Here is a 26,300-nt window from a genome sequence, read left to right as displayed (position 1 = left end):
AAAGAACGAGCTACACAGAGCTTTAAACGACCACCCCGTCTGCACCTCTTCCTTGTGAAGTTTAAAGAGGTTCTGTGAGTCAATCAAGAACCGTATGGGTTTCGGTACGTTGGGCCCTTTGATGGTCACTTGCATATCTCTGTTTTCTTTGTACACAAGGGCTGAAAATTCAGATAGCGCCTTCAAGGCCATGACAGTATCCTGTTGAGAAAAGAGAAATGGTTGCGCTTTTGTATTTTTTTTTTTTTAATATCCAACAAGATCTCCAAAGAAACATTCAGCAACATTTGGGAACCTGCGGGATGGTATTCCACCCTTCTTGAGAGACGACCACTTTCTCGGTCTTCTGTGGGTCTCTTGTTGGGAGTACATCAGAGGTTCAACAAACGACTACAACACAGACCTGAGCAACATGCTTAAGTCAGTTACCACAGACACAGAACAGCTAATAGAGATGTGGAACCAATATCTTCTTTACATGCCAGATAAGAAGCTCAAAAAAAGAGAAGCCTTGAAATTACCATCTTAAACCCTTCATTTAATGTCCTGAATTTGTGATCTAAGTGACTTTACGACTGTATGAAAAGCAGATGTGCTCTTCATAGATATTAGAAATTATCTTTTTTCAGGGGGAAAAAAATTCTATCATCTCTCACCTGAGTAGATACAAAACCTCCCAGACTGTTTCTTTGCTTGATAAGCCACTTCATAATTGGGATTCCCTCAGGAACATGGTGCTGCGTGTGTGCGAGCAACGCATAAGCAGCGATTTCAATCTGCGCGGAGAGCGACTGCCAGGACTCAGAGGACTCAGATGTCGATGACAACCAGAACTGTGTGTCTCCTGAGAGAAAGAGCAAATGCCAAAGAGCTTACGTTTTACACCAGAAAACAGTTATGTATGAGTCCAAGCTCTATTTGACTAGTTAAAATATGTTTATATATATATATATGTGTGTGTGTGTTTATATATATGTATGTATATATGCTTGTATATGTATGTATTAAGCATATGCCTATATAAGCACACATAAACATGTTACACTTTAAACTGTTACAGTGTATAAATATTCATCCTTTTTTTGTTTCCTGCATTTGAGAATGTTTTGATTAAAACATTTTCCCAAGCTAAATACCATATGCTAGAGCAAGACTAAACAGTTATAAATAAAAAGGGGAAACACACATACACACTATATATAATTTTCCTTCCACAAATCGTTTCAGGCACTCAGGAAAGACTCCTGTTTCAGGAATCTACCGGTAACCAGCTCTCATGCTCTGTGAGACTTCTCCCCTTTTCTGACTTCTCAAAGCTTATGTTATAAATTCAAAATCCAAGCCTCAAGGACAATTGAGCAAGCCCAGCCAGTTCTACAACCTTCCTGAGATGGTCCTGCTCTATCCTGTCAGACTGTCCTGGGGAGACGCCTCTGCTTGCTCTCATCTACAAGTCGGTGACTACACTGGGACGGACTGTGAGAGAGGAGTCACAGCCCAGCTCAGAACAAATGTCAGGTGCATGCCACTGTCTGTCAGTAGCATTCACTCCGCAACCCTGGGACAACTAATGAGGACTGGACCTAAATTATTAACCTTAGTGTCTTAATTTTCTGGAAATTATTCTCTCTACTCTGTGTGTGCCTGTGTGTGTGTGCGTGTGTGTGTATCTATGAAGGGGTGTGTGTATGTGTGTGTGTGTGTGTGTGTGTCTATGAAGGGGTGTGTGTGTATGTGTATGTGTATGTGTGTGTGTGTCTATGAAGGGGTGTGTGTGTGTGTGTATGTGTATGTGCGTGTATGTGTCTATGTGTGTATGTGTGTGTCTATGAAGGGGTGTGTGTGTGTCTGTGTGTGTCTGTGTGTGTGTGTCTATGAAGGGGTGTGTGTGTGTGTATCTATGTGTGTGTCTGTGTGTGTATGTGTGTGTCTATGAAGGGCGTGTGTATGTGTGTGTGGGTATGTGTGTCTATGAAGGGGTGTGTGTATGTGTGTGTATGTGTGTGTCTATGAAGGGGTGTGTGTGTATGTGTATGTGTATGTGTGTGTGTGTCTATGAAGGGGTGTGTGTGTGTGCATGTGTGTGTGTGTATCTGTGTGTGTGTATCCGTGTATGTGTCTATGTGTGTATGTGTGTGTCTATGAAGGGGTGTGTGTGTGTGTCTGTGTGTGTCTGTGTGTGTGTGTCTATGAAGGGGTGTGTGTGTGTGTATCTATGTGTGTGTCTGTGTGTGTGTGTGTGTGTCTATGAAGGGTGTGGGTGTGTGTGTGTATGTGTGTGTGTGTGTGTGTGTGTGTGTGTGTGTGTGTGTGTGTGTGTGTGAGTGTGTGTGTGTGTGTGTATGTGTGTGTGTGTGTGTGTGTGTGTGGGTGTGTGTGTGTGTCTGTGTGTGTGTGTGTGTATGTGTGTCTGTGTGTGTGTGTGTGTGTGTATGTGTGTGTGTCTGTGTGTGTATGTGTGTGTCTATGTGTGGTGTGTGTGTATGTGTGTGTGTATCTGAGGGGTGTGTGTGTGTGTGTGTCTGTGTGTGTATGTGTGTGTATGTGTGTGTGTGTCTATGAAGGGGTGTGTGTGTGTGCATGTGTGTGTGTATCTGTGTGTGTATCTGTGTATGTGTCTATGTGTGTATGTGTGTGTCTATGAAGGGGTGTGTGTGTATGTGTGTGTGTATCTGTGTGTGTATATCTGTGTGTGTCTGTGTGTGTATGTGTGTGTGTATTAAGGGTGTGTGTGTGTATGTGTGTGTGTGTGTGTCTATGAAGGGGTGTGTGTGTCTGTGTGTGTGTGTCTATGAAGGGGTATGGGTATGTGTGTATGTGTGTGTGTGTATCTATGTGTGTGTGTCTGTGTGTGTGTGTATGTGTGTATGTCTGTCTGTGGCGTGTGTGTGTGTGTATCTGTGTGTGTGTGTGTGTGTGTGTCTGTGTGTGTGTGTGTGTGTCTATGTGGGGTGTGTGTATGTGTGTGTGTGTGTCTATGAAGGGGTGTGTGTGTCTGTGTGTGTGTGTCTATGAAGGGGTATGGGTATGTGTGTATGTGTGTGTGTGTATCTATGAAGGGGTGTGTGTATGTGTGTGTGTGTATGTGTGTATGTCTATGAAGGGGTATGTGTGTGTGTATCTGTGTGTGTGTCTGTGCGTGTGTGTGTGTCTATGAAGGGATGTGGGTGTATGTGTCTGTGTGTGTGTGTGTGTCTATGAAGGGGTGTGTGTGTGTGTGTGTGTCTATGTGTGTGTGTGTGTGTGTGTGTGTGTGTATCTGTGTGTGTGTCTGTGTGTGTGTGTCTATGAAGGGGTGTGTGTGTGTCCCTGTGTGTGTGTGTGTGTGTGTGTGTCTGCCTGCCCCTTAGAGTTGAGGTTATATGCCTTTGTGAGCTACTTGGGTACTGAGATCCAAACTCCAGTCCTCGAGACGGAGCAGCAAATATTCTTAACTGCCAAGTCGTCTCTCTAGCCCCATGCTATCCCTTTTTGAATGAACAGAACTCTGAATCTCTAGATACTATCTAAAATTCCTTACACACACCAACTCACCCTAAGACACACTTTGAGCTCTGACTACTTTAACTTTGGGAAAAGTAACATCTGTACTTCACAGGCCAGAAACTCAGAGAATAACCAAGTCAAAGGGATATCCAAGGGAGAGCCTATTTAAAAGAAGATGTCAGACTGGGTAGCTGGCTTCACCTGGTTTCTGGCCACCAGAACTAGCTGTCTGGTGAATACATTGCCCTCTACTGGCAAATGTGGGCACTACATGCACAAGCTGCACAGACATATACTGGCAGAACACCCATATTATGTAGGTAGGTAGATAGGTAGGTAGATAATAGATAGATAGAAGATGAATGATGATGATGATGATGATGATGATGATGATAGATAGATAGATAGATAGATAGATAGATAGATAGATAGATAGATAGATAGATAGATAGATAGACAGACAGACAGACAGACAGACAGACAGACAGACAGACAGTAGATAGTAGATAGACAAATAAAATGTACAAGTCCTGGGTTGGCAAGGAACTAAATAACATGCAGATCACATCCTGGTCTTGTTCTGCTCTGCATTGTTCAGCTCACTCAAACGAGGCAAGTGTTATAAATATCACAATTAGCATACAAACCTTTTTCAATGTATTCTTTGAAACCCAACCCTCGATTAGCCTCAGCGGGGTCCCAGGCATTACCTTCCTTTTCTGCTTGCTGAGTCAGCATGGTCAAGGCCTCCTCTGCTTTAGGACTCCCCACTGCAGACAGGGCATAGGTTACAAGTGCTAAGGTATAATTGTCTGAAATTCCTCTGTTGAATTCATTTTCCAAAAACTTGATAGAGTCCTGTATCTCGATGTTGGGCTTGGAAGAAAAACATGCATTTTTTACTACTTCCCCATGTGTAAATAAAAAGCACATGGAAGCATCTACTCAAAGAATGATTCCAGGCCTGTTCAATTCCTCTGTGCAGGCGGTGGGAATCAACAATGTTCATTGACATTTAAGCATCTGCTGTATGTTCTGAAAATAATAGTACTGTTCTGTTACTGTTCTTTAAAAGGAGTAAAAAAATGAAAAAATAAAACAACTTCTACAACCTCTTCATCCTACTGGGCATTATAAATCCAAATGGCAAGAGAAAATTATAGCTTCAGGAATAACCTAGGAATGGAATCTCTAAGCTCAGAGAAAAGTCTGCCTTGCACAGGCCTGTACTAAACTGGGGGAAAAAAAACAGTCAGAGTTTAATTAAGGGAATGGCTACTGATATTGAGAAGTGGGGTCCAATAGAAGTAGGACATCGAACAGCAGAGAGTCCTATGGCAACAATAAGATGCTAACATCTTTGTACGAGCGTCCATAATCAGTTACCCCCTTGCACATCTTTTGCCGGGTTTCAAAGGTAAGAAATTTTCACTAAATTAACAGACACTGTAATTATTCCACAAAAATTTAAAGATCTTAAAAACAAGCCAAAAAAGAAAGAAGAGAGAGAGAGAGAGAGAGAGAGAGAGAGAGAGAGAGAGGAGGAAGGAAGAAAGAAAGGAAGGAAGGAAAGAAAGAAAGAAAGAAAGAAAGAAAGAAAGAAAGAAAGAAAGAAAGTCCTTCAAAATGACTACTGAGTCATTTGCTTAGCAGGGAGCTGGCCTCCCATAAGCAACACCCTGGGCTCAAACCTTAGCACTGGAAAAAAAAAATCAGTTCAACTTGCTAGGACACATCCCCCAATTCTAAAGTGCTTTCTCCTAACAATGAAACATTGCTGACCTCTGTTCCAGTAACACGCACAATGCATATAATAGAAAGCCGTGCAGAGTCCCCTAAGAATGAGTTACTATTTTTCTCCAAATTTTGGAATGTGTGCCCAAAAGCAAAGCACACAGCTATCCAAATGCAGATTTCGAATGCAATGAAAAATTACAAAGTAGTTTCCATTTCAAGGCTCATATGTGGCCCAGCAAGATCCACTTTATTTCGATTGGGGGAAGAAGACAAAAAAGTACCTGATACTTTTTGTATCCCAGGAGAGAAGTCACAACATAGGCTGTGAGTGTTATTGGACTTTTGTTGCCACCTTGAAGTTCAATGTGGATCACTCTTCCTGGCTCCCAAAATTCACCGTTGGTTTTCTTATGTGCTTCGAGCCAAGTATATGTTCTGTGTAACACATCCTGATCAATATCTATATACTGAGCAGCTTCCATAAAACACCTTAAAACAAATGCCGATAGCCTTGCAAAAAGAAAAGGAAAGCACACAAAACACACTTAAGTCCTGAGCTCACACTGAGCACACGAAATGAAACACAGTTCCCCTTCAGAAAATTCACCAGATATAAAACTAAAGGAAAGACAGCAGAGACAATTAAAAAAATTGTGTCTTAGCTGTGGACCTGGTTCTGGTTCTTCTTTGAGCATGACTAAGAGATTTCAGATCAATTCACAGAATGTCACATTTGGAAATGAATTTAGGAATTATCTGCTTGTTATTTAGAAATAATCTTGCACCAGCATTTTACAGGTTGAGGATCCAACCTTCCATGGTGGTTAAATTACCAAATGGTGCACACCTCTTGACTGTGCCAGTCATGAACCAAATAAAACCTCACCATGCTCGGGTCAAAGCATTAGATAAGTACTTGAAGTTCTCAAGCAAAGTTCAGCTTTTCCTGGGAGAAATAGGTAGTTTTCAGTCCTGTAGAGCTGGAAGCTAAGGGTCAAACCTCCCTGGCCCACATACATATGTCTACCAACTGCCACCAATACTGAATGGGTGTGTGTGTGTGTGTGTGTGTGTGTGTGTGTGTGTGTGTGTGTGTGTGTGTGTGTATTAACACGTATGTGACTGTGTGTGTGTGCGCGTGCCTGTGTAGAAGCCCAAGGTGACCATCGAATGTCTCCTCATGTCTTTTCTCATCCTCTCCTACCTTTATTTATTGAGATGGTATCTCACTGAACCTGAAGTTTACCAACTGCACCAAACTGGATGGCCAATGAGCCTCATAATCTGCTTGTCTCCACACACAGCACTTAATCCCTCCCATCGAGAGCCTGGGGTAACAGGCACATGACACCATTGCTCAGCTTTTCACAGGGATTCTAGAATCCAAGCTCAGGTCTCATGCTTGTGTAATAGACACTGTACTAAGTGCCTTAAGAATAACTTTTAGAGAGAGAAAGAACAGAAATTTGGAGGAGGAGGAAGAGGAGAGGGAGGAGGGAGGGAGGAGGAGGAGGAGAAGGAGGAGGAGGAGGAGGAGGAGGAGGAGGAGGAGGAGGAGGAGGGAGAAGAAGAAGAAGAAGAAGAAGAAGAAGAAGAAGAAGAAGAAGAAGAAGAAGAAGAAGAAGAAGAAGAAGAAGAAGAAGAAGAAGAAGAAGAAAGGGATATGGATATGAAGGGGGAAAGAAGAGAAGAGAGGAGATATATAGATTATATAGAGAAAGAGGTACAAGTAGAGATAGATAGATAGATAGATAGATAGATAGATAGATAGATAGATAGACAGACAGACAGACAGACAGGCAGGCAGGCAAGCAGACAGAGACAGATGTGTGAGGGGAAAGAAAAAAGGAAAAGTAGGTAGGTACAGAAGTGGAAGGTAGGAAGGAAGAGATTATACAAGATACCCCTCATAACAAAAAAAAAACTGTATAGTACCTGATACTTTTTGTATCCCAGGAGAGAAGTCACAATATAGGCTGTAAGTGTTATTGGACTTTTGTTGCCACCTTCAACGTGTACTTGGTGACACTTCACAGAACCATGATACGAAATATTTGTATTTGTGGGGAGAGGGATGGAGGAGAGACAGGGTCTCAGTCTGTGGCCCAAGCTGGACTCGGTCCTTCCAGCCACATATCCAAAGTGCTGGAATTACAAGCTTGAGCCCCCGTGCCCAGCACAGTGTGAATGCAAAGAATGCCAAGTGAAAGAATACGGGGTCTCAGTTACCGATTGGCATCTGATTTCTGAGCAAGAGAAAAGCCAAAGCAATGTCTCCTCGAAGCTGAACGGGAGCATACGCTAACATCCAGGTCTCCTCCACTGTGGGCAGACAGAGAAGGCTTCCCCCAGTCCTTGAAGTCAGCCATGGCAGACTGAGCAAGAAGTGGGGGTAACTGTCCCAAATCAACCACAGTGAGTGGAAGCAGGAGGACAAGCCGCAGGCTCATTACTTAACACCAACACTGTTTATTTTTCAAGATGTATGATCATAAGGAAACCCTCACAGACTGTTTTCACAAAGCTCTCACACTAATAAATCGGATATGGCAAGGAAAATGTCACCAGAGCAGTTTTTTTCTTGTCATCTGTGCCATCATCTTAAAGAATTTTTGTTGCAGCTTTTCCCACACCCCCCAAAAAAAAGTTGTATTTTTTCCCTTTTCTAAATAGAAAGCCCTTGATTTGCAAATGTTTTTGCAATATGTTTAATGACCTTTTAAAGTCATGCTTGGTAACGAGCAGTTGCAGCATCCACACAAATAGGCATGTCTGTCTGTCTGTCCATCCCATGGTTACTGTGGCCTAATAAATGCCTGGTCTGTGCCACAGAATTGTTTAACTGGAAGAAAAACAAACCCCACTTACCAAGTGCTCCCAGAAGAGTCACTATTCCCGAAAGCACTGAAGGAACCATCTTCCCTCTGATAGAGAAGCTCCCTTTGGTAACCTGAAGACACAAAAGTCCATGCATAATCAGTCCACCTGCTCTGGCTTCATGCTGGAGCCATTGGCAGACAGGGGAAATGAGGAGTAACACCCAAGACCGTTCGGGTCATCCAGAAGCAAGTAAAGACAAGGCCGAGCTTCACTGACTTCTAGCGCTCACCAAAGGGTCTCCATGCTCAGCTAAGATTGCCTGCAGTCTAACACTATCATAACTAAAGTTCAAGGCCAAACAGAGAGTACATCTGCTTTCTGTCCTTAGGCAGGCAGCAGAGAGGGAAAATGACAGACAATCCAAGGCAGTGTCTTTTAAAGTGACTTGATCATGGACACGAGTCAAATGATAAAACCAATTGCTCTTCTTCCGTACCAATTCCACACTTCACACACACACACACACACACACACACACACACACACACACACACACACACACACCACACACAATGGTAGTAATGAAGTATTTCTATAAAAGTAGCTAGTGACAGGATGCTTTGGGGATGGCTCACTCATTAAGTGCTCACCATACAAGCATGAGTTCAGGTCCCTGTCACCTACCCTAAAAGGCATGCACCTGTAACCCCAGAACTGAGGAGGCAGACACTGGACAATACCTGGGATTTGCTGGTCAGTCAATGACCTCCAGGTTCAGTGAAAGACCCAGTCTCAAAAGATAATAAGGTAGAGCTATGACTGAGGAAGACACCTGATCTGAGGAAGACACACGATATCAACCTCTGGGCTCCACATGTGATTGTGCATACATGTACCCATACACAGCACACATAACAAAAGTACACACATGCAAATAAAGTAAATTGGGAATGGATTAATGCACCTGCTTTAATAAAAGCAGATACTTCTTATACTTGCAAATAAATCATTTCAAACAAAGGGAAGTTGGTTCACATTTGCAAAGCCGTACAGAGTTCAAAGTTCAGTGTTGGAAATCTTGTGGCAGGCCCAAGAGAATCAGTGAACGGTCTACCTCTCCCATGAAATCCTGGGCTTTTCCCCTTTGGATTTTCTACTAGAAAACCTGCATCTGACTGTCTGGATTAAGGAATAAGACAGAACAGTATGTCTCACTGTGATATTTAAAACTGATAATAAAAGGAACTATTTATAGTAAAAGTAATTATCTATTTAATTTTAATAATGGAACATTAGTTTATAATCTTCATGTTTATGCTTAATATTTCTGTTAGACAATTAAATAGCAAATCTTTATTTTGTGTTCAAATTGTACAAAGAACTCTGAGAAGCCCTTACAAGTATTAACTTGGGTGAGTCTAATAACCCTGAGGTGTGACGTCATTATTAACCTTTTCATAAGATAACATAAAATGAGTCAGAGCTGAGATCAAGGCATGAAATCTGAATTTAGGGAAATTACCACACAGGTTGGGTATCCTCCAACATTCCCCCCATCAGTGTCAAAAACTAGCCTTATTCCCCCACTATAGGCAGCCAGTCCAGAGGAAACAGGAGCTGGACCATTTTCAGTTGTAGAGTGGATCAATAAAACAGATCCCAGACCTCCAGCTCTGCTCCCACGGAAAAGCAAAGGAAAGAAGAGAAGCAGGGAGAAGAGCTGCTTTGACTCTCGATGGCAATCTCTTTGGACACTCCCTTCCACATTCTACGCTAGCCATGCACGCTTAGAGAAACCTGGGCTGCTTGTACTCCAAGCAACTGCCGCCTTCAGGCCTCGTTTCTACTCCATTAGCAGAAAGGGATGCCTACGACGTGGCTATAACGTGTATTGTTAGTGTAACAGCCTTCACTCCACTGTAGCTATCGAAGTTGGAGACTTTTCAGCACAAAAGATGAGCGAGTCAAAAGCTTGGTTTTCTCCAAAAGTTTACAAACAAATAAGAGTATCGCTCACAAGATCACTGCTCTACTCACAGCTCTTTTTGTGTGGCAGATAATAATATAATCGAATTATCAGACATCTCTGAAAATTAAAATAAGGAAGTCAAGAAGCTGTTGGGATAACAACCTATGAACTACTGTTTACGATCGGCCATGTAAGATGCAAACCTTTCTGGACCGTGAGTTCTCTCTAGACTAACCATGAACTTGAAGTAGTCACAGCCCTACCAACTAAAGTTGAAAGCGCTTCTTACAGAAACAAACAAAAAGGAACCGCCCAGGGCTAGGTGTAGCTCAGCAGTGGAGCACTTGCCCAGTGTGTGCCGTGCTCGGGGTCCAGTTCCGAGAGAAGAGAGATTCTAACAGAGGAAAAATAAACATACGATTTCAAGACTCAGAGCCTCGCCTGTAGCGCAAGCTGCAGACATGGTAATTTAAACATCTGAAGAAAAGGCTCGTTGAGCAGACTTTGACAAGTAAAGGTACTTGCTGCCAAGCCTGAAGACCTGAGTTTGATTCCCACATGGGAAACAAGAGAACCAAGGCCCAAAAGTTGTCCTCTGACCTCTACACCCATGTGCTCCCATGCCTAGACATCCACATACACAAAGTAAAACTAAATAAAATGTAACTTTAAAGCAAATCTAAATATCTGAAGAAAACAAGCAGCTTAATGCTTCGATGAACCGGCCCAGGATTTCCAGTCCTTGTCAGAAGTGATTTCTCGTTACAGTTCTTTCTCTTTTTTGACAGCAAAACCTGTTTCATTCGGTGATGTAACTGTTGGTTGCAGGACCCCTGGGCCACCAAAACTTAAGACAATGTGCCATTCCTAAGTGATATTTAAGTAATTACAATTCACACTAAATCTTCATTAACGTCTCGAAAAGTCAAAACAACTACATAATATTTACAAGACTTAGGAAAGACAGTCTCTAAAGTGAGACTCCGATGTCCTCATGTAGAGCGATGTCAGGAAACACTGCTGAAGGGCCAGCCAGAAGGGCTCACCCTTCCTGGCTGGTAAGAACGCGCCAAGGCTGGGTAGAATGGTTACTGTCTACAGGTAACCACTGAGCTGTGGAAGCCCTTCAGGATTCTCCCGGACCTGACTTCCATACTAAAAGGATGAACTTAAGAGTCCAAAGAGTTGATATTGATCACCATCAGCTCACTCAGCTCTGAGGCGCCCACGTGGTGATACGGTGAAGAAGGAATTAGACGCAGGTTAGCACCAGCCAAGCATTAATGTGGTGGTTCTAAATCATGTTAAATGAAGAACATAAAACGGAGCAATACAAATGAGGTAATCTTAAGAAGAAAGCTGAGACAAGCACCCAAAACGATACGGTCTGGGCCTCTTGATCAGATCCCTTCTCTCTGCCAGTTAGAAAGGCTGGGGAGATCCAACAGCTAGCAGCCGAGAAACCTCGGCACCATAGACAGAGTCGAAAATTAAAGAAAGATGTTTCTTGGGGTTGGGGAAGCACACATGTAGCGAGCACACAGAGAATGGGGGTGCAGATCAGACGGGGGCCCTTGGCAGACAAAGATCTAGTCTCTTCTCGTGGGTGGGGGTTTTAAGGCCTATCTTCCTCTCAGTTTAAGGCTGGTCCATTTGAATAAAGGTAAGATAAATGATTGGCCCAGATCAAATCTCAAGTCAGAAGGGTGAGGAAGAAGCTGGCCAACTTGGAAATTCACCACCTTTATTCCCTAACCATGGTTCCCATCCCTGTCTGTCTATTTAACAGGGAGTCGAGCTCCTAGTGTCTCAATACCATGTAAGTACATTTATTATTTGGGAAACTGAGGCTCTGAGAGGCTGAGGAAACAAACCCAAGATAGGGCCCATGGCTGGTGTCCTAACCACTGCACTCTCCTTTCTCCCGTGCCACCTTAAGGTCACCATGCTGCACACTTGGAAGGCTACTTGGCGCTTGGAGACCCAAGCGTTCTCTCCCTCTGGTCAGTGTGCCCTTCTAGTAACCAATAAACATCAGGAGGGGGCGCCCCAAAGGGCCACTTGGAACGTTTTTGTTTCCAGGATGGGGATCAAACCCAGCGCCTAGCTCTTTAGGCAAAAACAGAACCCATGGGCTACATCCCTAGCTGGTTTTGAAAAACTAGTCTGACAACAACAGAGCTAATGTGTGAGGCCAGAGCAGCACTTAGAAAAGAGCCAGAGCTGGGGCTTGGTCTGTGGTGGCTCTGAGCAGTGTCACATGGCAAGCCAAGTCACCTCCAAGGCATGAGTTAGTTCTTCAGGTGGCTCAAGACATTCAAAACAGAATTTAACAAGCTGGAGCCATGGCGCCACAGAGCACTTGATGCCTTTGCTGAGGCACAAGGTTGGGTTCCCAAGACTCAACTTGGTGGGTTACCACCATCTGTAACTCCAGTCCCAGGGGAGCTGACATCCTCTCTGGCCTCCACAGGCATCAGGCACACATGCGGTGTGCACTCACGCATGCAGCCAAAACATTCATATGCATACAATAAAATTAACTAAAATGTAATAGAGCTCAAAGTATTTGATCAGCAAGAATTACAGTTCATAAAGCACACATAATGAATGCATTATATAACATTAGATGACATTTTGTGAGCTATTATGCTCTATTAAAATAAGACAACACATGCGTATTAAATTACAAAATGTCAGTCTAATCAGTATGTACTTTCTACGTGAAACCAGACAAGCTAAAAAATCACAGGACAGACTGGAATCTTGTTTTCAAAAAGTCCAAAGCTAAATTTTAAGTCTCCTGTATCTTTTATTTGTCTTCTACAATGACTATTCAACAAGATGTAAAGATCAACACGCCACACTTTACCACAGACAGCACTTTAGACCTTTTCTTAAATTTAACTATGATAGAAATTTCTAAAAAACAACAGTTCCCTTGGTTCCCACTCTGTACCACCTAGACTAATACCTCATACCTCACACTGGTGTAATCTAACCGTGCAGGGTCTAACCTTTACTGTCTCTTTCCCCAACAGTACCCCATGTTTCTCCTCAAGTGCTTTATCAGAGCCCCCACTGAGATGGTGGTTCACTCAACTCTGGGTCCTCATCTATAAATCCCATTGCTTCTTTCTAAAAATCCAAGAACGCGATAGACAGCCTGTGTGGACATGGACTCTGCCGTTCATTTCCTGAGGTTTCCACAATTTATTCACTCTTCCTGTGCCTCAGTTTCCTCACCTAGGATATGGAGGTAGTGGTGCTGCAACTCCCACCTATGGTTTCTGTGCGGATTAAAGAAACATATAAAGCTTTTCCATATGATTATCACCCCTTTCTAGTATCACCAGTGCGGAATAAACAGTTTCCTATATGATGAGGGATGTTAAAAGGATGGTTCCTATCAAAATAGTCTTATTACTTGAGTTTGGCAATTTGTGGAAAGTGGGCATCATGGCTACTAGTGTGCCTCTCTGTCATTTAACCCATTCATCCTTAAGGGAGGAGGAGAAGTAGAAGAAGGAGAAGTAGGAGAAAAAAAAGATAACACACATACAACACACATACAAACATAGACACACACACACACACACACACACACACACACACACACAAACATTGAACTATACTTTCCCAGGTTGTGCTGAATAAGTGCTTCCCAGTCATTTCGTATATAAATCTTTCCCATCTTCATGAGTTTCCTGTATAGTGTACATCGTATAAACAGTGCAGGCAAAAGCAACCTGAGTCTGTTATTTGGGGCTGGTTTTGTAGTATTTTATGAACTCCGAATTTTGCATTTTATTATTATTAGATATGGTTCACCAATCTTCAGCTTCTCTGGCCATGGACGCTGAAGGCAAGGACTCTGAACACAGTAAATAGTGAGTTCAAATCCTAGGTTAGCCACTAGCTCACCACACAGACCCTGGCAGTTACTAAACTTTCCTGTGTCCCAGTTTCCTCGAGCTACTAGACAGCGAATTCTTACAACACTGCCTGCCCCATAGGCAGCACTTGACCCACATTAACTTTGCTGTGGTTGGGTCGTAAGCATAGCTTGGACAGTCACTTCAGACGTGCAAGCATCTACTGTGCACACACTGTTCTACCACAAAGCTATCCTGAACCACCTAAGACTCCATCTCAAGAAAAAAATAGTGAACGAATGCTCAGAAATGATCATTCATTCTATTTTATAAGAGTTTTTAAGTTAGCAGCAGTTAAGGAGCAGTTGGCTACCTGAGGACAAGTGGCACCTCCCCACTGCCTGACCTTCAGCGTATCAGTACCAAGTAGTCCCACAAATCATTCACAAACACAACCTCCATCCATTCCAAAACGTGGCCCAGGGAGACCCTGACCTATAAACCAACGCAAACTTGTTTTTAACAAGTAAAAGGGCACCTCGACTGCTTACCTTGCCTCATAAATGAAAGGGCCTTTTCTTTTAGATTAACTGTCAGCTGTTTCTGTTTAGTGAGATAATCCAAAATGTAAACATTTGGAGCCAAATAAACCATGTTCTGTTCACCACATCCGTAAGGCAGCCGTATCAGTGAGGATAAGCCATTGATGGAAGAACCAAGAATATCTCCTGCAAGCAGAAAACATTTGGTTCAATGGATAATAATCATTCACTCTGACCCGCTGTCAACAGGTAGTCTCAGCTCAGTATGGGCCTCTATCATAGAAGCCAGTGGGACCGAGTACAAACTTGATCAAAACAAGAGCAATGCCATAGATCTTAACTTGAGGATGGCACAATAAGTCAGGATGCTTCTGCCTAACTAATGGTACAGTATAAACTAAGTGTTTCTTTAAATCAGAGAGTCGGACAAATGTCAGGAATTAATTCTGCAGGGGGAGACTCAGGTACACTACACTGGTGGGGAAAGCTTTGATTAATTCAAAAGCATTTTTGGCTACTGGAAGGTACCTCGAAGTAACACCCATTCCTACAGTAAAGGCTGCTAGAATCTTACACAGAAAACTATTCTAGGCAACGGTTCTCAAACCTTGCTTACCAGACTCACAGGTGGAACGTTTTCAAACTACACTTGCCCTGAAAATAGTCTAAGAAATTCTAGTTTGATAGGTTTAGAGAAAAACACAGACATTTGTGTTTTTATACATGCTATGTAAGATTAGAATCCTCCACAGTGGCCGAGAGGCAAAGTCCAGAGAAGACACTCTTCCCTCTAGCTACAGTGCCTGTGGCCTCTTGTATCTGTACATGAGAAGCAGCACCGTCAGAAATGCAAAGCTTCCAGCCAGACATGCCAATCCTATAGTCCCAGCAAAGAGGCTGAGACACTTGGATCTGGACTTCTAGGCCAGCCTGGGCTACCTACCAAGACCTTCTCTCATAAAAGAAAGAACCAGTTCATGGGTAGAGTACTTGCCAAGCATGCATAAAGCAATGTGCTTCATCTTGGAAAGAAAGGAGAAAGATTAAAGAAAAGAGGAAAGAGGGGAAGGAAGGAGGGAGGAGGGAGGAAAGAAAACAAGGTAAGACCCACCCCAGGCATACTAAACCAGAACTTCCTGTTAAGCAAGCTAACACACCCACATCTGCATGCAGCATGCTGAAAAGCACTGATTTAAGTTACAGCAGTTGACACCAACTAAAACCTTCCACAATCTCTTCCCACTGGGGCTAAGTAAGACAGTGTAGCTATAAATATAGACGGGAAAATATATGATCGCATGCAAAGCAGCCAGTTTGTCACACACTACTCTTACCAATTGCTGTGATCTGAATTCTTTCACTGCCACTGATCGTATCAGGAGGAAACGAGAAACTCAAAGATTTCGGTTCAGTTTGCTGTTTTTTGTCAATCAGTTCCAGTAAGACAGACTGCGAATACGACTTTGCTACCCCTTCAGGCTGTATGGGAAAGAACACAGCAGGGCATCTGCTTATCTGTTAAGAGAGAACTGTGTGCAGATCTAAAGACAAAACATCTAGTCTGCTGTGAACATAGCCTCACAGTACAAATCTATCCACCGTTTCCTGATTCTGACTTTGAACATGTTAAGCACTTGCTTCCTAGTTAAACTGAGAGAGTATTTCATGGAACTAGAATGGAAAGGACTGGGGGAGAGGTGAAAAACCACGACAAAGAAAACCCTCAGGGAGCCTCTCAGGAGACAGCTATATCAAGCTCCTGTCAGCATGCACTTCTTGGCTTCATCAATATTGTCTGGTTTGGGCTGGATCCCCAGGTGGGGCAGGCTCTGAATGGCCATTCCTTCGGTCTCTGCTCCAAACTTTGTCTCCATGTCTCCTATGAATATTTTTGTTCCTCCTTTTAAGAAGGAATGAAGCATCTACATGTTGGACATCCTTCTTGAGCTTCATGTAGTCTGTGGATTGTATCTTCTTAATTCCATTTTCTGGGCTAATATCCACTTATCAGTGAGTGCATACCATGTATGTCTTTTTGTGGTTGGGTTACCTCACTCAGGATGATATTTTCTAGTCCCCTCCATTTGCCTATGAATTTCATGAAGTCATTGTTTTTTGTTTGTTTGTTTGTTTGTTTGTTTTCTTTTTTTCGGAGCTGGGGACCGAACCCAGGGCCTTGCGTTTACTAGGCAAGCGCTCTACCACTGAGCTAAATCCCCAACCCCAAGTCATTGTTTTTGATAGCTGAGTAGTACTCCATTGTGTAGATGTACCATATTTTCTGTATCCATTCCTCTGTTGAAGGGCATCTGGGTTCTTTCCAGCTTCTGGCTATTATAAATAAAGCTGCTATGAACATAGTGGAGCACGTGTCCTTGTTGTATGTTGGAACATTTTTGGGTATATGCCCAAGAGAGGTATAGCTGGGTCCTCAGGTAGTACAATGTCCAATTTTCTGAGGAACCTCCAGACTGATTTCCAGAATGGTTGTACCAGTCTGCAATCCCACCAACAACGGAGGAGTGATCCTCTTTCTCCACATCCTCGCCAGCATCTGCTGTTACCTGAGCTTTTTATCTCAGTCATTCTCACTGGTGTGAGGTGGAATCTCAGAGTTGTTTTGATTTTCATTTCCCTGATGACTAAGGATGTTGAACATTAAAAAAAAGAAAAGAAAACCCTTGGGGAGCAGATTCATCTGTTGTTATCCAAACAAAGGCACCAAACGCCTTAACTGAAATCACTTTTAACTGGACAGAGATTCAAATCCAAGGCAACTTAACCCCAGAACAAGAGCAATCACCCACTGTGCTGGGCTGTGTTTTATACACAATGTTCTCTTAAAACAAAAGTCTACAAAATCTCCTTTGAGGAATTCCAAAATGCCCACTGTCTATCTTATCAACCTAGGATCCAATAGAATCTCGGTGTGACACAGTTTGTAGTTGTAAATGACTATTTGGAAATACTTGGCAATCCTAAATTTACTTCTGCTCAAATTTAAAAAGGAAAATGACTACTTTTATAACCCATGTGTGTTACACTTTTATAGATGGATAAAACAACTAGACATTACCAGGAGAAGACATTTTAAGATTACCAAAACTTTGACACAAAAACACTGTCTCCTGTTTGCTGTTCAACTCCATGTTAAGTTTCTACTGTATCCATCCAAACCCCAAATATTTACCTTTACTACAATGGTCCTGGTGACAACATCAGAGGAAGTGGGGGAGGCAGCTGTCACTGTGATGGGAACATTTCCCAAGTGCGTCGGCTTAATAGGAAAAACAAGAGTGACCGAGTTCTCTCTGGGAACTAGAGCAGTCTTCCGGTAGATGGTGTTATTGATGTCATTTGAAAACATTAAAATATCAAAGCTGTCACTTTCCTCAATAAGTACCACAACCTGGGAAGGAAAGAAAAAGTAAAACCAAAAATTTTGTATAAAAAAAACAATGCCCTTCTGTAAAGTGTCTTCTATCACTATTATATTACAAATATGAAAGTCAAAACCAGAGGAAAATGGGACAAAGACTCGGCCAAGCAGTGGGTAAAATGGAAAGGCAATCAGAGAACTATGGATTTATTACGTGCATGCCTCTTCTACCTCAGAATATATCTTGGGGAAGGCGTTTTTTTTTTGGCTTCATTTCTTCTCCTTTCACTAATTTCTTTTGCTACACAAAGCCATTGAGTGGAACTATACGCAAAAAGCCCACCTCAAATATTAGTTCCAGCGTCTCCTGACTTAACTGTGTCACCTTAGGAGACACAGGTCCTATTAGGGAAGCATGAGACAGATTTAAATACTGAGACTTTCTGCAAAAATTATTCAATGAAAAGTGTGCTTACTACATTAGTATTAAAGCATATCTTACTTACAGACTTATTTTCTGCTCTCCTTAAGTAGAATTCTTCCAGGTTTGAGGGATGTTTTTTTGTTTTGTTTTGTTTTGTTCTGTTTTGTTTTTTGAGACAGGGTCTCATTATGTAGGCCCGGGCGGCCTGAAACTTGCTATGGAGATGAGACTGGCTTTGAACTCATAGAGAGATATGCTTGCCTTTGCCTCTGACCCTGATTCCAAGTTCTCGGGTTAAAGATATACACCACTCTGCCCAAAGGTGAGTGAGGGTTTAGAGCAGCAGTCCTCAACTTGTGGGTGACAAATCCTTTGAGAGTCAAATGACCCCTTTCACAGGGGTCAACTAAGACATCTATACATCCGATATTTACATTACAATTCATAGCGGAAGCACCATTACAGTTGTGAAGTAGCAATGAAAATAATTGTATAGCTGGAGGTCACCACAACATGAAGAACTGTATTAAGGGGCCACAGCATAAGAACCACCGGTTTAGAATCTTAAGTTTTAAGTCTAGATGGCCTGGAACTCATTTTGTAGACCAGGCTATACTCAAACTTCCTGACTCTGCCTCCTAACTGCTAGAATTACAGGTGTGTCCCACCACAACCAGCCTTACATTTTACAAAGCATTTTCCAATTTATTTTCTCATTTTTTCACAATAATTTGTTCACATACTAATAATGATTCTTTTAAAACAGATAAGGGAACTACAGTCATGTTATTACGTTATCTGTTCGTGAGAGGTACCTGGATGTTAGGTCATTATTCTGTAACATTCTGACCACATTAAAAAGCACAGTTAAAAAACAAAATGCTGGAGCTGGGAGGATATAGCTCAGTGGTTCGCTTACTACTATTCAATCTCCAACACCAAAATACAGTAAGTAAACATTTTGATTTACTATGCAGATCTACACACTTAAAGAAATTATGGCATTTCATACAATAAAGTTATCAGCAAATGCCTAGGGCTGAAAACGAAACCATCTGGCTAATGCAACTGTCAGTACAACACAAACAGTAGTTAAGTCCTAATCCTTGCCTTGCAGCAAACTGATGGCCTAAGGAGACACAGGGACATGACTCACAAAACAATTTCCAGAAAACATAATGCTCTGAACAACTATGGAGACGACAAACAAGGGTGAGTTCCTCAGGAAAGGAATCCTGGCTGCAACCTAAGAGAATAAATCCTTACCAACTGCAGTAGGTACAAAATGGTAATGAGAAGGAAAAACACATTCTAGAAATGGAAGACCAGGAAGAAATGCAGGAGGTAGGAGAGACAAAGGCACATCCCCAAGGCCAAAAGGAAGTTCCCTGGCTAAACAGGAGATCTGTTCTGGAAAACTAAGAGAATGAGTAGACATTCTAATGATATACCCAGACATTAATAAGTAGAAAAAATCACTAACAAAGTATGTATACTTTTAATCTCCCAGCATCATACAAAATTCTTGGAGGAGTATCAGATGTGTGCTTCCTCCCTGTGAGTTGTTAGTCATGGAGGCCCAAATCTACCCAGAAAATACTGCTTATTGCTATTGTCCTGGTTGCCTAGACATGATTGCTGAAGATAACACACACTTTAGATATACTACAAAGACAAGTAATGCTACAACTGAGCTAGAAGCTTCCTCCTTGTTGGCTAGCCCTCAGAATGCCAAAAGCTGCTATGTGGGCAACTTAGAACAGTTATCGGTGGTCTTACCCATGTGTGGATCTTGAATGCTACAGTCCCAATGTAGCAGACAAGAAAGGCTCGATACAAGCTACGACAGTAGCCAACTGCTTTCTGATTAGTTCTAAGGCCTACTCTATGTTTGCACCCACAGACTAGTGCTGTTCTCAGCTTCGGTTAAAGCAATGAACAGAGGTTAATCCCAAGACTTAACCCATTGACTTACTGCTGGGGACGGCATTCACAGGACCCTGCCATCCTTGAGGGGCTATTGTTAAGTTCTAATGACTGAAAGGGAGAGTCATTGCCTTCAGTGGTGTAGCCACTAAAAAGCTGTCTATACTTTGGTGAATATCTCCACACACATGTTCATGTGGATGACCCTGGTTCAAGGCAAGTGGGCCACAGTACAAAATTAAGAGAAAAAGACATAGAAGTGGGAGGAGGAACCTCCTGGGGAAGAAGAAAGAGGATAAGAGAGGGTAAAGTGAATTTGACTAGACTGTATTATATGTGGGTGTGAACTTGTCAAAGAATAAATTAAATATCTCTTAAAATTTTAAATAACCAAGCTAAAAGGATAAAACCAGTAAAATACATATAAGAAAAAAAAATGCTTGGAGACGCTGATGCCCAACCCATGTTTGCTTGCACCTTTGTTTCAAAGTGGAAATAATCAACGAAGCCATGAACACGTTACCTTGGTGGTTTCTTTCAAATAATTGACTATGGATACTTCCAAAGCAAACTCTTCACCTCTGATAATAGAGTAGGGAAGATTCAGGGAAATGAAAAACGGTTGGAAGGCGTGCAGCTAGAGAGAAGACAATGGCGACACGTTGTGATTCAGATAAAAATGTTTCACATTAGATACAAGAGCAATGTCCACAGAGCCTGGAACACCCGTCACCAATGAACAGCTCCCACCGAGTGAACGGTAGGAAGCTGTTGTTTAGCCCAGTAATTACTGAACTGTATTACGGACCTGATAGTAACCAAGCACTAAGTTATTTGTGCAATCATTACACCCCGATAAGGGTGCTGAGTTCCTGTTTTATTTTTTTTTAAATGATGTTCAGAAATTTCTGTACCTACTACAAGTGAAGGAGCCATAACCCATTCTGATACCAAAACAAGCTGTCATTGACTCCATACTGTATTGATTCCATAATTTCCTTCAAAAATTATTGTCCAATCCAACAGTCTCTGTTTGAGACTTACTTGAGGAAATCTCTCAATGTGGCCAGCTCAGAATGGCCACTCCAGAAATACAGCCTGGTCACTCTAGGCCGGTGTTCTCCATAGCAGAAGTAAGCCTCTCTGGAAGGCATACCCTGTGACTCTAACCCATGCCTCTGTGACCCACGTACAGCAAAGCCAACATGAACATGGCCAATACAACATTAAGCATGGGGTGGGGGAGGGTCAGATGCTTATTCTTTTTAAAATGTGATTGCCCACTTCACAACTATGAACTTTGTAGATGACAAGACCATGTCACAATGTCAAGGGGATGGACGTGTCTACCAGGTTTATGTAGACATTTGTTGACTGAGCATTTCAGATTGTCACAGTGGCTGAACGGTGGCAGCAGCACTTTGTGACCTGAAGTTCTACAACGCTTAGGATTGTCCCAAACAAATAAACAACTACTGCCTTGAATCCCTTGTGAGTTCTGATTTATTCATTATTTGTGTGTGGTTTATATTTGAGACACAGAAATGTGATTTGTTGCTGGGTGCATTTGACACTACAAATTTTATCATTTAAAATACCATGTAAGTATCTACATCGATATCGACTATTTGCTTAGATGATCATGTAAATAAATCATCTGATTAAATGGCCTGGGCTTCCATCATAATATCATATACAAACCCAAGGCACTAATATTTCTACAAATTTCACTTATCGATCCTAAGGAAGCAATACAAAATCTCTGGTATGATGGAGTGATAGGTATTGGATTGAGACCATTCATGATCCTTATATTCTTATTAGCACCTGGTAACAAAGTATGATAAGACTTGAGCACAGGAATGAAGAAGCGCCTGCTGTGAGACACCTTGAGAAGTTGTGCTCATCTTTCAAATAATCTCACCATTGTTAGGTCAATAATAAACTTAATAACAAAATAGGGGCTGGATAAATGAATGGTTAAAAGTCTAAGGACACTTGCTGCTCATATGGAGAGCCAAGATTTGACTCCCAGTATTCACAAGTCAACTCAGAACTCCAGTTCTAGGGGATCCAACACCCTTTTCCAGCTTCCTTGAGCACCAAACACACACAGTGCACATAGATATGGGCAAAACACTCTTATTATAAAATTCTAATGTTACACTTGATGTAGCCAAAAGGCTGAATTCTCTCTATGACTACAAGCTTAAAAGTAAGTTATAATACAAATGACACCTGTTTTCTGTTCCCAGCAATGATTAAGTAAGGAAATTCTGCCTACAGAATTGCACAGAAAGCATTGCTTATCTAAGGCAGTCTTACTTAACACAGGAATGCTTGAGTTACCTTAAACTGAGTACAATGTGGAACTTTGTCCTAGTAAAGATAATGGCAATTGGTAACAAAATAAAAATTAATCCAACATTGAAATTTTAAATATAATATACATTATAGTAATTACTAGAGTTGGAATTAGGAAGAAATGCCTAAAATTAAGTGACAAGATAAATTAAGGCTTATAATGTTGAAAAGGATAAATTGAGCCAATTGTGACACAAAATTTAAATATAAAAAATTATGTCAAATATTACATGTTATCTAAATTTGGATGTTTTAGAGACATGCTAAACTAAATTATTTATTGTTTTTAGTAGTGTGTGGTGCATTTACCTTAATTAATTATCATTATCTATATGTATTTATTATTTCAAAAATACATATCATTTACAGAACATTTAATTTTACTCTAGTGTTTCCTTCCATGTATGAAAACATTGAACACTGACTACAGCCTACAGTAAAGGGGAAGAATGTAGGAGGAGTTAAGCTGACCACTGCATAATCCACACCATGCTCTTATGCTGAGAGTATATGAATACACATTCTTTTTTTTTTATTATTATTAACTTGAGTATTTCTTTACATTTCAAATGTTATTCCCTTTCCCGGTTTCCGGCCAACATCCCCCTAACCCCACTCCCTCCCCTTCTATATGGGTGTTCCCCTCCCCAACCTCCCCCCATTACCGCCCTCCCCCAAACAATCACGTTCACTGGGGGTTCAGTCTTGGCAGGACCAAGGGCTTCCCCTTCCACTGGTGCTCTTACTAGGCTGATGAACACACATTCTTACAATATATGTAAGACCTCATTTTCAAAGGAAAAGACTTCAAAAGTGTCTGCATTTTCTGATTTGACCAAAAGACTTCTGGCTCAAAGAATGAAATAAAAACTTAGTATGTAAAAAGTGAAAAATGTTTTAGCAATAATATTTTTAACCTTATGACCAGATCTATCCATTTAATATAACTCAGATTCAACAGTTATCACAGGGCCAGCAAGATGGCTCAATGGGTAAAGACTTGCTAGACAAGTCTGGCAAACGGAATTCAATTCCCATTTCTGGAATTCACATAAACATAACTGAAGAGAATTGAACCCACAAAATTGTTTTCTGACAATTTTTCTGCCGTGTGTGTGCTGTGGTGTATACACACTCACACAATGATAACAATAATTATAACAATAAATTATTATTATCATCATCATCATTATTATTATTATTAACGGCTGGGGAAATTACTCAACAATTAAAAGGTGCTTGCCCAGAAGACCCAGGTTCAATTCCCAGTACCCACATGGCAGCTCACAATTGTCTGTAACTCCACTTCCAGGGGATATGACACTCTCACACAGACATGTGTGCAGGCAAAACACCAATGAACATAAAATAAAAAAGATAAATTTATAAATAATAATACTATACTAATTTTTCAAAGATGTTGACACGATTGAAGGCAGAAAGGTAAAGTCACAGTAAACTGTGATAAATAAATTAATGATAGATAGTTGATCATTTTCATTTCATTAGATTTCTGAGCCCTTCCCTCGCCCGCAACCAGTATTCTTTCTACCTCTGCTGGAGTGGCTGTTAGCCCAAAACCCAAGTCTTCAGAGATGACAAAAGCAGAAGCCACCCAAGAAGTGATGGAATCAGGCACAGTAACTTCATACTCTTCTTGATTCTTAGATCTGAAGTCAACACAAATACAGAAATTACAAAACTAATATTTCACATAATTCCAAATAAAACAACATAACAAACAATTAGAAAAAATTTTAATGTTTTGTCCATTCATTCTTTTTTTTCCATTTTTATTAAATTGAGTATTTCTTATTTACATTTCAAATGTTATTCCCTTTTCCAGTTTCCTGTCCATCAGCCCCCTAGTCCCTCCCCCTCCCCTTCTATATGGGTGTTCCCCTCCCCATCCACCCCCATTACCGCCCCCCCAACAATCCCCTACACTGGGGGTCCAGCCTTGGCAGGACCAATTTATATTTGTGTCATTTATGTATCTAAGTTTAAAGTCACTGAGCATTTCAGTTTCTCAAGAAGTACTTTGCACACTGCCCCACATGTGGCCCATACATATACAGCCACCCAATTAGATAAGATGGATGAAGCAAAGAAGTGCAGGCAGACAGCAGCCGGATATAGATCTCTCCTGAGAGACACAGCCAGAATACAGCAAATACAGAGGTAATGCCAGCAGCAAACCACTGAACTGAGAACAGGACCCCGTTGAAGGAATCAGAGAAAGAACTGGAAGAGCTTGAAGGGGCCTCGAGACCCCATATGAACAACAATGCCAAGCAACCAGAGCTTCCAGGACAAAGCCACTACCAAAGACTATACATGGACTGACCCTGGCTCCAACCTCATAGGTAGCAATGAATATCCTAGTAAGAGCACCAGTGGAAAGGGAAGCCCTGGTCCCTAAGACTGAACCCCAGTGAATGTGATTGTTGGGGGGGGGGGGGGAACACCCAGAAAGGGAGGGGGGAGGATGGGGGCTGGGGAAAATGTAAATAAGAAACCTCAAGTTAATAAAAAAAATTGATGGGGAGGGGGACTAATGGATTAAATGTTTTTTTTTGTTGTTGTTTTTTTTGTTTTTTTTTTTGCACTTTAACATGTTTTTTTTTTTTTTTTTATTATTAACTTGAGTATTTCTTATATACATTTCGAATGTTATTCCCTTTCCCGGTTTCCGGGCAAACATCCCCCTCCCCCCTCCCCATCCTTAAGGGTGTTCCCCTCCCCATCCTCCCCCCATTGCCCCCCTCCCCCCAACAGTCTAGTTCCCTGGGGGTTCAGTCTTAGCAGGCCCCAGGGCTTTTCCACTGGTGCAAAAAAAAGGATAACAAAAAAAAGAAAGAAAAAAGAGTCCAGGGTCAAATTAAGTAAAAAAATTGTTCTTAGTCCCAAACTCTGGTTGCTTGGCAATACATACAAATGCTATTTTCCAGTTTTTAAATCTGATTCCTTTCGAGCTTCACTCCAATATTCCTCTCTAGATTTTCAGATAAGTTTGTGGATGCTCGTTTGTTTGTTTGGACTGTATCCCTATCAAGTTAATAAAAAAGACTTTTGTTGTGGGTTTCCCTCAACAAAAGCTAGGAGACTTCAAGGAAGTTTAATTCGCCATTTATAAAGCCTCACCCTCTCCTGGATGACACTCTGTGGCCACAGTCCTCATGTGATTCAATCAAACACTACAGTTAGAGACCTCATCATACTAAGCCCCAAACTCCCTCATCAGTTTACTTCCTCAACACACAAGATTTATGCTTAAAACACATTAGAATGTAGGAAAATATTATTCAAGAGATACACGAAACCAAACATAAATGGACAAAGAACTTTACAGATCATTACCCCATGTAGAAGTCTAGCCAAATCCATGATTCTGGAAAATGCTTCCTGACATGTGAATTGCTAGCTGAAGAAGTGTCTTCAAAATCAACCAGGTTTGCCTCGTTCTCCTCCGCAAAGCGCTCGGAATACTCTTGAGTGTCGTCTGCAATAAACACAGACCATGGTGGGGGAAAGGAAAGGCACTGAACAGGACGAATTGCAAGCCCTCCGAGACCCTGGACCTGGCAGCAGAATGAAGTTCAGAATTCATCTTGTTCAACTGTCTGCATTCTGAAGAAGCATCCTGGACAACAGACAAGTCATGGGACTCACCGAAACCACATGGACAGTGAACTCAGAACTCAAAATATGTGTTCAGTCTCCTCTGTTCCAATGACCGATAGCTGAAAACCTAGATATTAGTTGTCTAGCCTATTTA

General features: G+C 41.7%; 1 protein-coding gene across 1 annotated transcript in view; it reads right to left on the bottom strand.

Moving 5' to 3' along the window:
- The window catches only part of Cd109 (CD109 molecule), a 108,137-nt gene that overhangs the window by 13,741 nt on the left and 68,096 nt on the right, over positions 1–26,300 (bottom strand). The window contains exons 18-28 of the mRNA XM_032911187.1: positions 25,883–26,024; positions 24,075–24,192; positions 20,682–20,795; positions 17,620–17,838; positions 15,764–15,908; positions 14,439–14,615; positions 8,092–8,173; positions 5,505–5,733; positions 4,197–4,362; positions 657–844; positions 46–201 (exon numbers count right to left, since the gene is read on the bottom strand). Of these exons, the coding sequence (XP_032767078.1) occupies positions 46–201; positions 657–844; positions 4,197–4,362; positions 5,505–5,733; positions 8,092–8,173; positions 14,439–14,615; positions 15,764–15,908; positions 17,620–17,838; positions 20,682–20,795; positions 24,075–24,192; positions 25,883–26,024 (1,736 nt within the window). The remainder of the gene's footprint in view (positions 1–45; positions 202–656; positions 845–4,196; positions 4,363–5,504; positions 5,734–8,091; positions 8,174–14,438; positions 14,616–15,763; positions 15,909–17,619; positions 17,839–20,681; positions 20,796–24,074; positions 24,193–25,882; positions 26,025–26,300) is intronic.

The sequence above is a fragment of the Rattus rattus genome, chromosome 8 (assembly GCF_011064425.1).
Source record: "Rattus rattus isolate New Zealand chromosome 8, Rrattus_CSIRO_v1, whole genome shotgun sequence".
In the NCBI taxonomy this organism is placed as follows: domain Eukaryota; kingdom Metazoa; phylum Chordata; class Mammalia; order Rodentia; family Muridae; genus Rattus; species Rattus rattus.
Note: the sequence above shows the minus strand (reverse complement) of the source record. Positions and strands in the feature narration are given on the sequence as shown.